This window comes from Myxocyprinus asiaticus, chromosome 4 (assembly GCF_019703515.2).
Source record: "Myxocyprinus asiaticus isolate MX2 ecotype Aquarium Trade chromosome 4, UBuf_Myxa_2, whole genome shotgun sequence".
NCBI lineage: Eukaryota > Metazoa > Chordata > Actinopteri > Cypriniformes > Catostomidae > Myxocyprinus > Myxocyprinus asiaticus.
In genome coordinates, this window is record NC_059347.1 from 28,455,949 (window position 1) to 28,471,853 (window position 15,905).

Sequence of the window (15,905 nt, forward strand, 5' to 3'; positions counted from 1 at the left end):
ACAATAGTTAATAATTATCTTTCCCTCCCCTCTACTTCTGTTAAACTATAATAAATGTGCATCCTGCATTCACTGGTATTGCATTGTGCCACGTTGGAAGTCTGCAAACAAACATCTGCAACCCCTGGAGGCCACAGAGCTGATGTGTTGGAGAGCAATATTGAATTTTGCATGGCCTGTAACCAAGCCATAGTGTTTATTTCCTCTGATCCCACTAAACACAATGAACTTAAACACATCACTCCCTCCCTGTGCTCCAGTGCTACACAGCAGCGTTACATAATTCCATTAAATCCACATCCAATGGAGTTCTCATTGACGCAACCCTGACTCTCTCACTGTCTGTCCACCACCAAACCTGATGGTCAGCATTCTACTCTCTTCAGATTAGATATGTCATTATCTGTGTCATTGATATTCACTCTCTCTTATAGCAGATATGGGGCACAAAAAGTGCCATCCATTGGACAAAGTTAAAAGTCTTACATGAGAAAGTATTGAGTTTTAACAACCTGGCAGGGTTACGTGTGGATAAAACTACAAAGCACCAACAGAATTATGAAGACGCAAATATTTTGGGGGAAATACAGTACGAGCATAACAAATAGTTTTTCCAGGTTACTGATAAAATATCTTGACATTGTGATAATGTACATGCATCTAGTGATCTGCTATGACCTAAAAACAGAGCAACACACCTGAGACCTGCACAGGTGAATGATGTAATAACAACAAAACATTGCAGCGTGATAATACGGTGAAATCAAGGGCCTGATGAAAGGTGGATGTTGAGCACTTCTGACATAGTCTCCCTGTCTCTGTCTTTTTACAGGCAAACAGAGTCACAAAAGGACCTGAAATGATAGTTTTGAGAATAATAATAGGGATGAAAATACTGCTTAAAAACAAATTTGCTCTTGATAAAAAAAAAAAAAAAAAATCTATCATGCAGAAATTCATCAATCTTTTTTATCATTTTAAAGTTGTGTGGTCACTTCATGCCTTAAAGGAATATTCCGGGTTCAATACAAGTTAAGCTCATTCGACAGTATTTGTGGCATAATGTTGGTTACAAACAAAAATTAATTTTGACACGTCCCTCATTTTCTTTAAAAAAAAAAAAAAAAAAAAGCAGCAAAAATTGAGGTTCCAGTGAGACACTTACAATGGAAGTCAATGAGAAAAATGAAAGTGCCTGTGGCCAATTTTTGCAAGGTTTAAACACAGAAATGTGAAGCTTATAATTTTATAAATTCACATATTAATTCTTCTGTCAAAACTCATCTGTATTATTTGAGCTGTAAAGTTGTTTAATCGTAATTTTTACAGTCGTTTTAGGGTTTGTTGACATTACATCGTCAATGTAAAGAAGTTGTAAAACTGGCAAACTTTACACAGAAAAGGATAGTAAGTGATTTAATCACACTAAAATCATGTTTACACACATCCTTTATGTCTTGTGGCAATACTTTTGAAACGGAGCGTATTTTAACATTTAAGTATTGGCCCCCACTCACTTCCATTTTAAGTTCCTCACTGGAACTTTTTTTTTTTTTTAAAGAAAAGGAGGAACGAGTCAAAATAAGTTTTTGTGGTAATCAATATTATGCCACAAATGCTGTCGATTAAGCTTAACTTGCACTGATCCCGGAACATTCGTTTAAGTTAACACTGAGGACAGTTAAAAACCCATTGGCCACTGGAATTACATAAATACTTATATAGCTTAAATCATCTTTGATATTCTTTAAACTCTGAATATGCATACAAGTCTGAAATGTGTAAAATGAATATAATCTATTTTATACAAAAAGGTATGTTTGATATCACTTTTTTTTTTTATTCTGATCACGGATGCAACAGAATTGCCATTCAAAGAGTACTAGAAATGCATTAAACACATTGAGAAGCTTTTGAAGAAGCTTATCAAGTTCCTGTAAGATTTCATTAAAGAAGAAAATTAGAATTGAAATATAGGCAAAGATATACGTTTTACCGCCCTCTACTGGTTTCTAATTGCAACAAAAGTCACAGTAAATGAGAGTATTTTTTAATATTAATTTGTTTTCTGGATTGTCACTGAAAAAAAAAATGCTTTACAACACAGAAAACAAGAATTAATGAAGACAACAACACAAAACATTGTGAAATATTGGCTTTAACGCCAAGCTGAGATATGAATATACAATGTGTTAGTTTCTAAGGCAATAAGAACATTAAAATTCCCTTTGGAAAAAATAGCCTCTGCAGTATTTAATATTTATAACATTCATATTAAATAAATACATATCAAATTATTTTAACAGATGAGATGTTCAACCACAAATGTGAATGTGTGCTGTTTGCCTATAAAGCAGCATAGAGGTACAGTCCATTGTTCAATACCACTCAGATAAATAAATGTACTAAACTTACAACAGATTTGCTAAAGCAAAAATTTTAATATCTGACATTCTGTAATTCTGACGAACGTCACAGAAAATTCTGCGAGCAACAAAATTACAAAATAAAATGATCCTCCAAAATATATTCCTACTGACACTTTGCACCTATGTTCAGAGGGAATCTATGTGTTTTCCTGATATCAATATGTTAAACATTTTACTCTACTCAGAGCATGAGAAGTGTATTTTTTACTTAGCACAACAGGCAGTCAGGTAGACACTACATATATCGCTCGTTTGGTGTTCAAACAGTGCATTTTAGCGTATTTCAATTAGTGCCTTACCCAGTTAGAAAATCATTATAAGATGAACTTCATTCCAGTCTGACTCTGTTGTCATGACTGCACACTGATAAGTTACACACCAATATATTATCAAGACATGACTGTCCTCATGTGGAATATGCCACAGTTGACTGCAGGTGACCCTCACATGATCAGGGAAACATACAAAAGTAGTACACCAAAAGTGTTCCCAATGGGAATGTCTCAGAAGTGTATGTTGTATGCCATCTAGGCTTGTGTGTAGCGGATGATCTCACTCAAGTCGTAGCCAGTCACTGCAAAGGCATAGCCATCCCCGTCACAGAACTTGGCGCCACAGATCTGAGTATCAGTCACACACTCGTTATACATGTGCTCGATCTAAAAAGGGCAGATAAAAGTATGGGTGTAGAATGTTTTGGTTTTAATGACTAAAATCACTTCACTGAACATCAGTTGAACAAAACAAAGTGCTTTGCAACACTACATATAATCTCACTGGTCAAATGTTCACACCAACTGTTTACACTGAATGAATCTACTGATGGAGTTATGCTGTGAAGGAATGGCGTTTGGTTGAGGTATAAGGAGTTTTACCTCTACACTGTTAGTCTCTGGGGTCAAGCTCAGGTGCCACACTCTAACCCAAGAGTCTTCTGCTGCAGAGAGCAACTTTTTCATTGAAAGAAGGAAAGACATAATTACATGAGTTTGCCATTTTAAAGAATACTTCTGAATACAAAAATATCTACATTTAAATTATTAGTTGCAATATTGACAACTTTAAAGTGCATATGTGTAGCACTATACATTATTTATACTAAATAGAGTTCTTTCCTCTCTTTACTCACAAGGCCTGTGAAAGGGGCAATGTCCAGAGAGTAGATCCAGCGTGCATGGGCATTGACCTCTGCATGCAGTATACCTGTGACTGCCTCATATATACGGATCTGTCCGGTCCCATATCCTGCAATGACTGTGCCCTTCCACAGCTTCACTGAAGAACAACTTGTGCTGAGAGAAGACAATTGCACATTTTAATATTTTAATATATACTATAATATTTTCTGTGGTACATTTGTTTTCTGGCACACTTACAGTAAGTATAATGTCTATTCTATAGTGGTAGTCAATGTGTAACATACTCAAAACCAGGGATCTTGTTGAGCAATTGAAAATCATCTCCTGATTTCCATACACATAGGAGGCCAGAGTCATCAGCACTAACTAAATCAGCAATGCACTCCTTGGGGCCGGGGGGGGGGGGGGGGGGGTAAGAGAGGAAAAATTAGCAAAACTTGGATCACAGAACACTTATATAAACTGTGTTCATATCAAACAGTATTCTCAATCTCCCTGTGGTTTGCAAAAAATAACACTGATATGAAAGACAAATCAAGTTATTAAAAGTTAATACCAGACTGCCTGAACACTCAGAGGCCATGTCTGTGATGGGTTCTTTGTGTTCCTCCAGAACCTCGGACAGGGTGATGTTACTGCCTTTGCTGGGAACATCAAACACCAACACTGCACCAGATGAGATCCCTGAAGGAAGTGTGAGGAAGGGAAAGGGGCACTTGCAGTATGCATACTGATGCTTCGTAAATGGCTTGCTTAGAACAGAAAGATTTTTACTATATGACCATTATTGACAGATGAAGCTATTTTAGCCACTTACCAACACAAATGTATTTTTCTTGTACTGCTGCAATCCCTCTGGCAAACACTGCCTTAGCTGGGAAACACAACCGATAAAGTAGTCATAAAATAACTATTTTTACTCAGTTATTTCAAAATGTCAAAAGGGATTTAAGAACAAAAAGTTAAAAAGACAAAAGCACTATATCGCAGCCCTTATGTCTTAAAGAGGAAATGCATACATTTACTATATTTGCAGAGAAAGATAGACCTTATTTATCAGGATGTTCTAGGGTCATGACAGACCTTGTTAACCGGGAACCTGCGACACACAGGGGCCCAATAAACACATCTTTACACTGTTTGGGGTGGGCCCCAAGAATTCTAGTGACATCCCTGTCTGGTGTTAAGATGCATTTTAGGCGATGCAACTGTAAGTGGACAGCACTAAATATAGGTATTACATTTACATTTAGTCATTTAGCAGACGCTTTTATCCAAAGTGACTTGCAAATGAGGAACATGGCAAGCAACTTGTCATACAAGTCAAGTTCTCAAAGTGGCTGGAGGTATAAGTGGGGACAAAATCATTCAAACCACTTTCGGAGGTAGTTAGAGAGCTAGCTGATCTGTCCCTGGGGTGGGGAACATCCAGCCTCAGGGCCATAGAATGCCCGCAAGACCATTGTACCCAGCCCACGAGCCTCGAGGCCATTAGAGAAATAATTTGGAAACAAACAAAAAAAACTAAAAGAAAAATAAATTTAAAAAAAATGTACAGCTCAGCTCTCAGCTCAGCTCTTTTGGTCCATACAATGCAAGTGAATGGGTGCCAAAATTTTGAAGCTCCAAAAATCACACAAGTCAGCATAAAAGTAATCCATACGACTCCAGTGGTTTAATCCATGTCTTCAGAAGAGATATGATAGGTTGGGTGAAACAGATCAACATTTAAGTCTATTTTTACTATAAATTCTCCTCTCTGCTCAGTCAATCTCCACTTTCAACTTTCACCTTCACATTCTTCTTGTGTTTTTGGTGATTCACATTCTTCATGCATACTCTCCCTACTGGGCAGGAGAAAGAATTTCTAGCAAAAAATATACTTATATATTGGGTGCTTCTCAATCAGAAGGCTGCAGCCTTGTTAGGATGGATATCTCGGCTGCCAAGTTATCAAGCATCATTGAAGGCCATCTCAATTGTGAGGACCTTTGGAAGGCAACCTCGTTTCACAGCCGTCGTTTGCGGGTGGATCCTTCGTGGCCTTCAATCACCCACAATCCTTTGCACACGTCCCAATTTATTTAAAAAATGGGCCGAAAATGAGTTGCGTGACCATGGAGATGGAAACTTTTATGACGCAGCTTTTTCTCTCTCTCTCTTCAAGTTTTTATTTGCATTTGCAGCAATGACAATATGTAGAAAATTTAAAAATGCAAGTAGACAATAATAACAAATACAACAAATTAGTTTAGGCAATACAACAAATTAGACCAAAGACACAAAAAACCAAAAAATGAATAAATAAAATTATAAAAAGGCAATTACATGAATTTGAACAACTTTAAAAGTTTTACAGTTGGTTTAGTGTTCCGTTTTTTCATTATTGAAAGGATTTCAATTTCAATTTCTTTGAGTGACTCTAGCTTTCTGAATAACAAATTTTACTAAAATACTTTAGAGAATAAGCACATATTTCTTGTTTTCTGAAGTATATGGCTTTTCTAAACCAAGTAAAATATCACATGGTTCTAAGCATATTGTTTGCCATGCGCACTTAACAGACCGTATCACTCTAGAGCTGAATGCTGAAGAGGAGTCTAGCCTACTGCCTCAGAAGACCTGCGTGAAGTTGGCCCCCCACCCAAGGCAAAATGTCGGCAAAATAGTCTCAATCGTTTGTGCTCCATTTGTGCTGGTTTGTAAAAATTTTCGTTTGTGCTGCTTCGGTTTTTTAGATATTAAAATAATATTTATAGGTCATTCTGAGGTCACTCAGCCCCCCCCCCCACATGCTACAAATTCACCCCAACTAGTCTCGTTTGTTTGTGCTTCGTTTGTGCTGGTAAAAGTTTCGTTTGTGCTGCTTCAGTATTTTTAAATATAAGACACTGAATTATAGACGATGACGTCACCAGCCCCCCCCCCCCCCCCCCCACATGCTCTAAATTCACCCAAAATAGGCTCAATTGTTTGTGCTTTGTTTGTGCTAGTAAAAGTTTCATTTTTGCGACTGTCTTTTTTTTTTTAACAATACAGTTGAAGTAACAAGGTAAGATCCAAATGGCAAACCAAATCACATAAATAGTCGCATTCACTTAACTGTTACCTATACACTGTGCGTTTTCAAGTTTTAACGGACACAGCAGATCACAGGATGTGTGGAATGTAACAGAAACTCCAAGGTAAGTGTTTTTACTTGTTACTGTATGTGGTTATGTGAATAACAGTAGTAATATTAACATTGTCATAAATACAGGCACCATAATCTGTTTGCTGTAGCTCTGTGTTTATACATACATAGGCTATGTGTGTGTGTGTGTGTGTGTGTGTGTGTGTGTGTGTGTAGGCCTATACAGTACAGGTCAAAAGTTTGGAAACATTAAGGTTTTTAAATGTTTTTGAAAGAAGTCTCTTAATCTCACCAAGGCTGTATTTATTTGATAAAAAAATTCAGTAAAAACAGTAATATTGTGAAACAATACACTTTAAAATAGCTGTTTTCTGTTTTAATATAATTTAAAATGTAATTTTATTTCTGTGATGTCAAAGCTGAATTTTCAGCATCATTACTCCAGTCTTCAATGATTTGTTTGTTTGTTTTTAATTTCGTTTTTGTTTTTCTATATTTTACTTGTATTGTTTATTTTATAGATTATACTGTATATTCTTTTTTCTATTTGTAGTCTATATATGCTCTGTATTTTATACTATGTGTTGGAATGACTATTGTCATGTTCATTGTTTGTAATTTGACTGGCATAATGATAAAAAAATAAAAAAACTCCAGTCTTCAATATCACATGATCCTTCAGAAATCATAGTAAAATGTTGATTTTGTGCTCAACTATTTTCAATTATTATTGGTGCTCAATTATTAAGAATGGTTCTTATTTTTTATCAATGTTGAAAACCATTTTTGCATGCTTAATATTTTTGTGGAAACCGTGATACATTTTTGTGTGGATTCTTTGATGAATAGAAAGGTAAAAAGAACAGCATTTATTTGAAATAGAAATCTTTTTAACAATATAAATGTCTTTACTGTCTCTTTTGATCAATTTAATGCGTCCTTGATCAATAAAAGTATTATATATATATATATATATATATATATATATATATATATATATATATATATATATATATATAAATAAATTACTTACCCCAAACCTTTGAATGGTTGTGTATCATGGTTTCCATGAAAAAAAAGCAGCACAACTGTTTTCAACTGATAATAATAATGAATGTTTCTTGAGCAGCAAATCAGCATATTAGAATGATTTCTGAAGGATCGTGTGACACCGAAGACTGAAGTAATGATGAGGAAAATTCAGCTTTGATCACAGGAATAAATTACAGTTTACTATATATTCAGATAGAAAACAACTGTTTTACATTGGAATAATATTTCACAATATTACTGTTTTACTGTATTTGTGATCAAATAAATGCAGCCTTGGTGAGCAGAAGAGACTTCTTTCAGAAACTTTAAAAAATCTTAATGTTTTCAAACTTATATATATATATATATATATATAAGTTTGAAAACATTAAGATTTTTTAATGTTTCTATATATATATATATATATATATATGTGTGTGGAAACTCGTGACTCAGTGAATTAAGCCAAAATGATTTTACTTTTGAAATGTAATTACTGTGTACTATCGAACATCCATTAACACAAATAATGGACCTTTAAAAACTTAAACTTAAAAACATGTGATGATTTATCACATGTGTCCAGATGCCAGACTTAAAACTGTGTATTCCCTTTTTTGTGTTTTAGAGAACTTGTTGTTGTATTTAACCATTTCAGGCATGAATTCAATCCATTTCTGAAATGGAACTTCAAGATCAAATGTCCAGCAATCTTTTGGTCTGGGTGAAAGGGACCCTGGCTCAAAATCAGTGTCATCACTACTGCCATTTGTTTCATGATCACATTCATGAGTAAACCCTAAAGCAGTCCAGATGTTGTGTCTATTTAATTTAACAAAAGTGTATAGAGCCTTTGCAGTGATCTTGTTTTCTAGCTGCTTACTAAGCTCTGTCCAGATGCTCTGATTAGGAGTAGCTATGTTGCCATTTTGGACTATGGCCTCTTCTGATAAACACAGGACAGTGAAAATGGAATCTCTGTTGACTGCTGGTTTCTTGGGCATCTGGCATAAGCAAAACATAATTACCCACTTAAATAATCCTGACTCAAAAAATGTAATGTTCAGTATAAACTTGTTTTCATGTATTACTGTATTGGTCCGAATATAAGGATAATATAATATAGTAATAATATATAAGGATAATATATCTTATATTAGGACCAATATGGTAATGTTGACCCCTAGATGCACAATGTATTCAAAAAAATAACATGGGTCACATGTGCAACTGTAATTAGCATATAATAGTATTAGCAATGAGTTTTCTGTTCAATAAACATTGACAATCTTAGCTCTCTTGAATGTTGTACCATTATTCTTGAAGTTAACAAATAATATTGTAACTGACAGTGTTAAAACATTGTACTTACATTGGCCAGAAATTTGATTTAGCAACGACTTTTGTAGTTTGATTTATATCGACTTTTTCTCTACTAACTCTACACTAATTTCCACAAGAGCATCTTGAACAGAAGTGTCACTTGCGCCTAGTGGTGGCAGTGAAGTGTAGCAGATGATACTCCATGTAAATAAATAAAAAGTTAAATCAGGAAAGACCAGTAAATGAAGTAAAGATAATTGTTTATTGAACAAATGATGTGATGATTAGTCTTGACAGAAAGTCTGCGGCAATTTGACTCTAAAAGTTTGTTCACATCAAGGAGATTTGCGTTTTTGTTCTCGAGCCCAGAGCTAAGCGAAATTGAGTGACAGAAAAAGAGTCCGACAGACACCAGATGAATATTGAGCTGCTGCTGTCTGAACACCAATAAGTTTTTAATAAACACCATAGTGACTACAAAAACACTGATAAGAAGGAGTTGTTGTTGTATTAAAACATCTTCATCCAACATTTTGGTAAGAGATTGAAATGACAAACCTGAAATAAAATGTTCACTGCTCATAAATCGTACTGACTACACACAAAACAAGAGAGACCTATTTTAGAAATATATAATATAGTAGCCTAATATATAGTAATCAGAATGACCGAGACTGCTACTAACCTATATTTGATTTTTGTGACCATTAAGTGATCTATTTTATTCTGTCAGTATTGTATTCAATAAATATCAGCATTTATAATTCGCCTGTAATTCAGTGTCTAATATTTAAAAAACCGAAGCAGCACAAATGAAATTTTTACCAGCACAAACGAAGCACAAACAAACGAGACTGTTTGGGGCATTTGGAGCATGTGGGGGGGCTGAGTGACTTCAGAATGACCTATAAATATTATTTTTATATCTAAAAAACCGAAGCAGCACAAACGAACATTTTTACAGCACAAACGGAGCACAAACGATTGAGACTATTTTGCCGACATTTTGTGTTGGGTGGGGGGCCAACTACACGCAGGTCCTCAGAAGGACTGGTCTAGAAAGGACACAGCCTAATTAGGCTGCAGCCTTCTGTTTGAGAAGCACCCATTGATCGGTTTCTAACCACACCTATCACATCACTTCTGAAGATATGGATTAAAACACTGGAGTCTTATGGATTACTTTTATGCTGCTTTTATGTGATTTTTGGAGAGTCAAAATGTTGGCACCTATTCACTTGTATTGTATGGACCTACAGAGCAGAGACAGTCTTCTGCAAATCTTAATTTGTGTTCTGCAGAAGAAGGAACGTCATGCACATCTGGGATGGCTTGAGGGTGAGTAAATGATGAGAGAATTTACATTTTTGGATGAACTATTCCTTTAATAGGAAGACGGTTCCCCATCCCTGCTTTAGAACTATGCACTGACCTGTGGGGGTCTCTGGCGTGTCCAGTGCATGCCAATACACCATAATGGATCCATCTGATTCGTACATCTAATGAATAAACAGAGTCAGACCTGGTTCTCAGGCAAATACTGTAAAAGGTTTCAATGACCTGTGTAGCATAACACTCGGCCCACCTGTATTCCTTTCTGAGAAGTGAGAACAAGGAGATCTCTTGAGGGCAGGACACACCAGGCCGCCTGTGAGACAAAAGGAGTGTCAGATTCCTTACTAAGGGTTTTCAAACAGTGACAGCATTCAGACAGTGGGAGACTGCACTAAAAACAACATCCAGAGAAACAGAGTGGAAACTTTGTCTTGCCTGCATGATCAGTGAGGAACTGGTGGCCACGTTTCCCTCTTTGGACTGCAGTTGTCGATGGGAATAGTTCAGGCCGTCCCAGGAGGCGCTGACCATATTCACAACGTTGGCGTGGACCACGGTGAAATAGGTGAGGCAACGCGGCGCGATACGCAAGACGCTCAGGTTGTTGTACAGCGCGGAAGCGCTACTCTTTATCTGAATGCTTTTCTCTTTATGATACATTTTCGCCATTTTTGATCAAATGAAGAGAAGAATTTGTTCACTTTTTTAAAATGGAAATGTTATTTCTGGAACACAAAAAAGGACAATGTAAATCAGTTCTAAGCAAACAGATAAAAACGGACATTTTTCCACGCTCTGCAGTTTCCATAGACAAACTACTAGTACTAACTAATAACATTACTACCGCACAATTGCATTGCACTAAATCGGATTTTAGGCGCATGTGAAGATAGACACACAGTTCAACTGCATGATTATGAAGTCTAGAAAACTCTACTCTAAAAAATCTACCTGCATTCGCAATAGCAAGAGTGACATTCAATAAAACCCCTTAAGTTATTAGTTATCATTTATCAATATAGCTTTTCTAGGCAGCTATCATGATCTGATCCTAGATGAAGGCAGCTGATGCGTTTTATCTCCAGTTAATCCACTTCTTTTCAGGAAACAGAGAGCCAAATGCTCGAAATGTTGAAAAAATAAAACGCCGTATGTGGTGTTATTAGTTCTATGTACGTCAGTTAAGAGGCCTGATTAAATAAGGGGCTTATTCAAGCGAGCTCTCACCATCTCGCGTCTCTTGCAGCCATAGTGACGGAGCAAACGTGTGTACATCATCACAGACGTGCGTAGAACGTCACAGATATCGTCGTGACGTATACGTTTCTGAGCGTCTGAAACAACGTATTTAAACTATTTTATAAACATATTGCTCATTTTATTTCAATTATTTATTTAAAAAAAAATCGCTAGTCAATAAGCCTGCTTAGTATTTCAAGTATTTGATTAAATTAATAATTATTACTTGGTAATTTAAATAAATGTTTGTGTAATTTTAGATGAAAAGGCAAGTTGAGCTCAGTCGACAGCATTTGTGGCATAATGTTAATTACCACAAAAATTTATTTTGACTCGTTCCTCCTTTTCTTTAAAAAAAAAAAAAAAAAGAGCAAAAATCTGACAGTGAGGAACTTATAATGGAAGTGAATGGGGGCCAATTTTTGAACTTTAAAAAATGCACTTTTTCAAAAGACACAAGACATAAAGGATGTGTGTAAACATGATTTTAGTGTGATAAAATCACTTACTAACCTTTTCTGTGTGAAGTTATAGCCAATTTTACAACTTCATTACCATGACGATGTAATGTAAACAAACCCTAAAATGACTGTAAAAATTACGATTTAAACAAATTTACAGCTCAAATAATACTTACGTTTTAATAGAAGAATTAATGTCTTTTTATAAAATTATAAGCTTCACATTTCTGTATTGAAACCCTCCAAAGATTGGCCAGATTCACTTTCATTGTAAGTGCCTCACTGTGCTTTTTTTTAAAGAAAAGGAGGGAGTCGATTTTTTTGTTTTGTTTTTTGTGGTAATCAACATTATACCACAAATGCTGTCGATTGAGCTCAACTTGTATTGAACCCGGAACATTCCTTTAATGTTTACTTTTTCATGAAGGGTGTTAGAAACATTTAAAAAAAAAATAATAAAAAAATAAAAATATGCTTGGAAGAAAACCACAATATCTACTGTAGAAACTGATTTTACCACCTAACAGAACTACTTAACTGTTACTCGTGCTACGTTATTACTTTTGATGCCCAATAGTTTGCCTGATTACTGCTGATGCCCAATAGTTTGCCTGTGTAAACTTTGTGAAACTGATGAACTAAGGAAACCCCCAGGTATCCCTGTAACAAATGGGAGGTGTGGAGATACAATAGACAACACAATCGCATTGAAGATATACAGTACACATTAAATACCAATAATTTACTGTTAATTTATATAATTACAAAAACATAACAGACAGTTTTTTTTTTTTTTTTACTGAATACTGCTTTGGATATCAGTGAGATCTGCACATTTACATTTACAGCTTCAGTAGAAACATAACTTCCATAAGGCACATCTTATCTACACCTCTGAAAACTTACAGAAGAATAAGATTCTATTTAAGATTTTGTTTTTAGCTGTAAGTACATTAATGTTTGGTGCCTGGTGTCAACATTAATCTTTGATTAACAAAACATGTTTTACATGTACTAAGAAACTCTATGACACACCCTTTCTTTAGATATAGGATATGTGCAACATATAGCCGATGTGCATATTAATTAACACACAAACACTTCAATTTCTATCTTTGGTTGTTTAATTAGTGACATCTGCACTTCATGTGGTAAAAGATGTTATAGACTTGATACAGCAAAACCCAATCATATGCTTTCTACATGTGTCCGTTTTGTCTCTTCACTTTATTGGTATCAGATTGCCTTTTGTCACTGTGGCCAAATGTTTTCATGTGTTTTTTTAAGCTATTAGTTTGCTTAAATAGTTTTCCACATTCTGGGCAGGGGAAAGGAGCCTGTCCTGTGTGGAATAAAACATGGGCTTTCATACTGTTCTGATAGCGGAAAGTCTTGGAGCAATAGGTGCATTTATAGGGCTTTTCGCCAGTGTGCACACGCATATGAGCTTTGTAGCCTGAAAGCTGGGAATATGCCTTGGGGCAAAGCTTACATTTATAAGGTCTTTCCCCCGTGTGTGTTATGGCATGTCTTTTTAGGGCACCAGGATCTCTAAAGCTCTTTTCACACTCCTTGCAAGTATATGGACGTGCACCTGTGTGACTAAACATATGTCCACGCAGTCCTGCTGTGCTGCGGTATGTTTTGTTGCAGATCACGCACCGATGTGGACGCTCTGCAGTGTGAACGAGCTTATGTGTTTTCAGCCCTTGAGGCTGTTTAAAGCTCTTGTCACACAGCGAGCACTTAAACGGCCTGTCGTTTGAGTGCACAGCTCGGTGGACATCCAAATTACTCCGATTTTTGAAAAAATGACCACACTGCTCACAGACAAATAGTCTGCTGTTGGTGTGAGTTAGCATGTGATTACGAAGATAAATAAAACGTGAAAAGCTGCTACTACAGCGTTCACAAGAGTAAGGCCGTTCACCTGAGTGCACACTTTCAAGATGTCCTTTCAAGGCGCTCCACTGTCTAAAGCGTACTCCACATTCAGGACATTTGTAAGGTTTTTCTCCTGTGTGTATGCGCCGATGAATAGCAAGGTTACTAGGAATACGAAACTTTTTATCACAGTGTGTACAGGAATATGGTAACTCTCCAGTATGGATTAGTAAATGTTGGCGCAAGTGCTCTCCTCTTCTGAATTTTTTACCTAAAGGAGAGACAGAATGGAGTACAAATAAATTAGAACCTTGAAGTACAAGCAGGAAGGAAACTTTCTATTCTGAAGACTCACCACATTCGTTGCAGCTGTGCCGTTTCTCCTCGGTGTGAGTTTTTTTGTGTGAATTCAAGTCGGCGCATCTGGCAAACTTTCGGCCACATTCCTCACACTTATATGCTTTCACACCACTGTGCCGTATCATATGGGTGTTCAGAGAGCCCTTCTGAGTAAAAGCTTTATTACAGATGTCACAGGTGAAAGGACGCTCTCCGGAGTGTGAGCGCATGTGACATTTCAGTTTGGCTGGCGCATCGAAGCACATGCCACATACATGGCACTTGAATGGACGCGAATGACGATGTGCCACCTGGTAATGCTTCACAAGGTCCATTCTGCTCTCTAGAACCTTGCCACATTCTTTACATGGATATTTACCTTGAATCCATTGATCAGTCACCTTGGGCTGCCTCTTTTTTCCACCACCACTGCCTTTCCCACTGTAAAGGCTTTTAGGCAGGACGTGACCCACATGCTTTGCAGAGCATATGGCACTGATGATCTTACCGCTCTCAGCATTTCCATTTATACCATGAAGGTTGGCGTCTTCCTTGCAACTGCGACCATTAACATATAACAGTTTATCTTCGCTCTGCCTTTTAATTGGTGTCTGTGGGGGCTGGATATCTATCTGAATAACAGGTTCCTCTCCTCCGTTTTTTTTCTTCTCATATTCACTTACACCTGCAACAAAGAGAAATGCTTCAATGTGTTTTATATGTACAGTCATGGTCTATTAAATTGCCACTCGATGAAATAATGGTAAAGATACAGTAACTGCTGTAATGTTTTTCCATTTATACCACCCTCAACACTCTCTTTTCCTAGGCAAAAAGAGCCAAGCAACTCTTTTTAAAGCACTGCAGGTGACTAATTATTTCACGAGGTTATCCTAGTATAGAGCATGGAAAACCAAATGAAGCGGGTTTTGTTTACCTTTTCTTGACGAGTTCTGCTTCTGTGCGCGTGTCTGCATATTTCTATCAGATATTGATGTCTACTCTTGCATGTCGCGGCTGCGTCCCGCGTGTGTTTAGCTGATGATGCCGAAAGACGCGCGTGCTGCTTTCCATAGGTGATTCCCGCTCCTCGACTAGTACGGAAATATAATCAACTGAGCATGCGCGAAACATTTCTATTGGCTCAGACGGAAAGTTCCCATCTGAAGATGGTTGTCCCCATTTTGCAAAAATGTCCCCAATTTCTGCCAAATTAAAACACAACAGGTTAAGTTTCCCACTTTATATTATTTTCAATGAAAATGTGATTATGTGATTTAACGATGACATAATTAGGGATGATGACATCCAGAAGAACTTGATTCCATGTGTGATGCTATTTAACTCCAAATAGGGCAAGAATATAAAAAGACATCAGAAAATGTATTTATTGCTATTTTCCAACACATCAGAACCAAAATAATAAAAAAATTCTCATGTTTTTCTTAAAAATATTTCTCTTAACTTTCAATTTCACAGTTTGTAGAAATCATGAAAATAACATGGAAAAGATAGGAATATTTGCCTCTGAAGGTCAGATAAAGATTGTGAGTTTATGACAGAGTTTTTATACAGTAAAATGACAGTACTT

At 36.4% G+C, this 15,905-nt stretch overlaps 2 protein-coding genes across 4 annotated transcripts; both read right to left on the reverse strand.

The window, feature by feature from the left end:
- Window positions 1-1,774: 1,774 nt before the first annotated feature.
- Window positions 1,775-11,657, reverse strand: wdr54 (WD repeat domain 54). 3 transcript variants are annotated; one of them, XM_051695459.1, is made up of 10 exons: window positions 11,343-11,600; window positions 10,827-11,116; window positions 10,642-10,704; window positions 10,489-10,555; window positions 4,386-4,442; window positions 4,125-4,252; window positions 3,853-3,953; window positions 3,559-3,721; window positions 3,305-3,379; window positions 1,775-3,088 (listed from the first exon to the last, which is right to left on the reverse strand). In XM_051695459.1, the coding sequence occupies exons 2-10, from the start codon at window positions 11,058-11,060 to the stop codon at window positions 2,957-2,959; spliced, it is 1,020 nt and encodes a 339-aa protein (XP_051551419.1). In that variant the 5' UTR covers window positions 11,061-11,116; window positions 11,343-11,600; the 3' UTR covers window positions 1,775-2,956. The 3 variants fall into 3 exon arrangements, with proteins under 3 accessions (XP_051551419.1, XP_051551400.1, XP_051551409.1); XM_051695449.1 differs by lacking the exon at window positions 11,343-11,600 and adding an exon at window positions 11,619-11,657 and having other exon boundaries at window positions 1,776-3,088; XM_051695440.1 differs by lacking the exon at window positions 11,343-11,600 and having other exon boundaries at window positions 10,827-11,332.
- Window positions 11,658-12,906: 1,249 nt separating this feature from the next.
- On the reverse strand, window positions 12,907-15,400 carry LOC127439620 (zinc finger protein 665-like). Its single transcript, XM_051695823.1, has 3 exons — window positions 15,252-15,400; window positions 14,331-14,999; window positions 12,907-14,246 (listed from the first exon to the last, which is right to left on the reverse strand). The coding sequence occupies exons 1-3, from the start codon at window positions 15,289-15,291 to the stop codon at window positions 13,291-13,293; spliced, it is 1,665 nt and encodes a 554-aa protein (XP_051551783.1). The 5' UTR covers window positions 15,292-15,400; the 3' UTR covers window positions 12,907-13,290.
- Between the last annotated feature and the right edge of the window lie 505 nt (window positions 15,401-15,905).

Coding starts and splice junctions, on each gene's coding strand:
- wdr54 (XM_051695459.1), bottom strand. CDS start 11,060: ATGGCGAAAATGTATCATAAAGAGAAAAGCATTCAGATAAAGAGTAGC. Junction 10,556..10,641: donor CTTCTCAGAAAGGAATACAG/GTGGGCCGAGTG, acceptor TTTATTCATTAG/ATGTACGAATCAGATGGATC. Junction 3,380..3,558: donor TTGCCCCTTTCACAGGCCTT/GTGAGTAAAGAG, acceptor TCAATGAAAAAG/TTGCTCTCTGCAGCAGAAGA.
- LOC127439620 (XM_051695823.1), bottom strand. CDS start 15,291: ATGCAGACACGCGCACAGAAGCAGAACTCGTCAAGAAAAG. Junction 15,000..15,251: donor GCAGAACTCGTCAAGAAAAG/GTAAACAAAACC, acceptor TCTTTGTTGCAG/GTGTAAGTGAATATGAGAAG. Junction 14,247..14,330: donor GCACAGCTGCAACGAATGTG/GTGAGTCTTCAG, acceptor TCTCTCCTTTAG/GTAAAAAATTCAGAAGAGGA.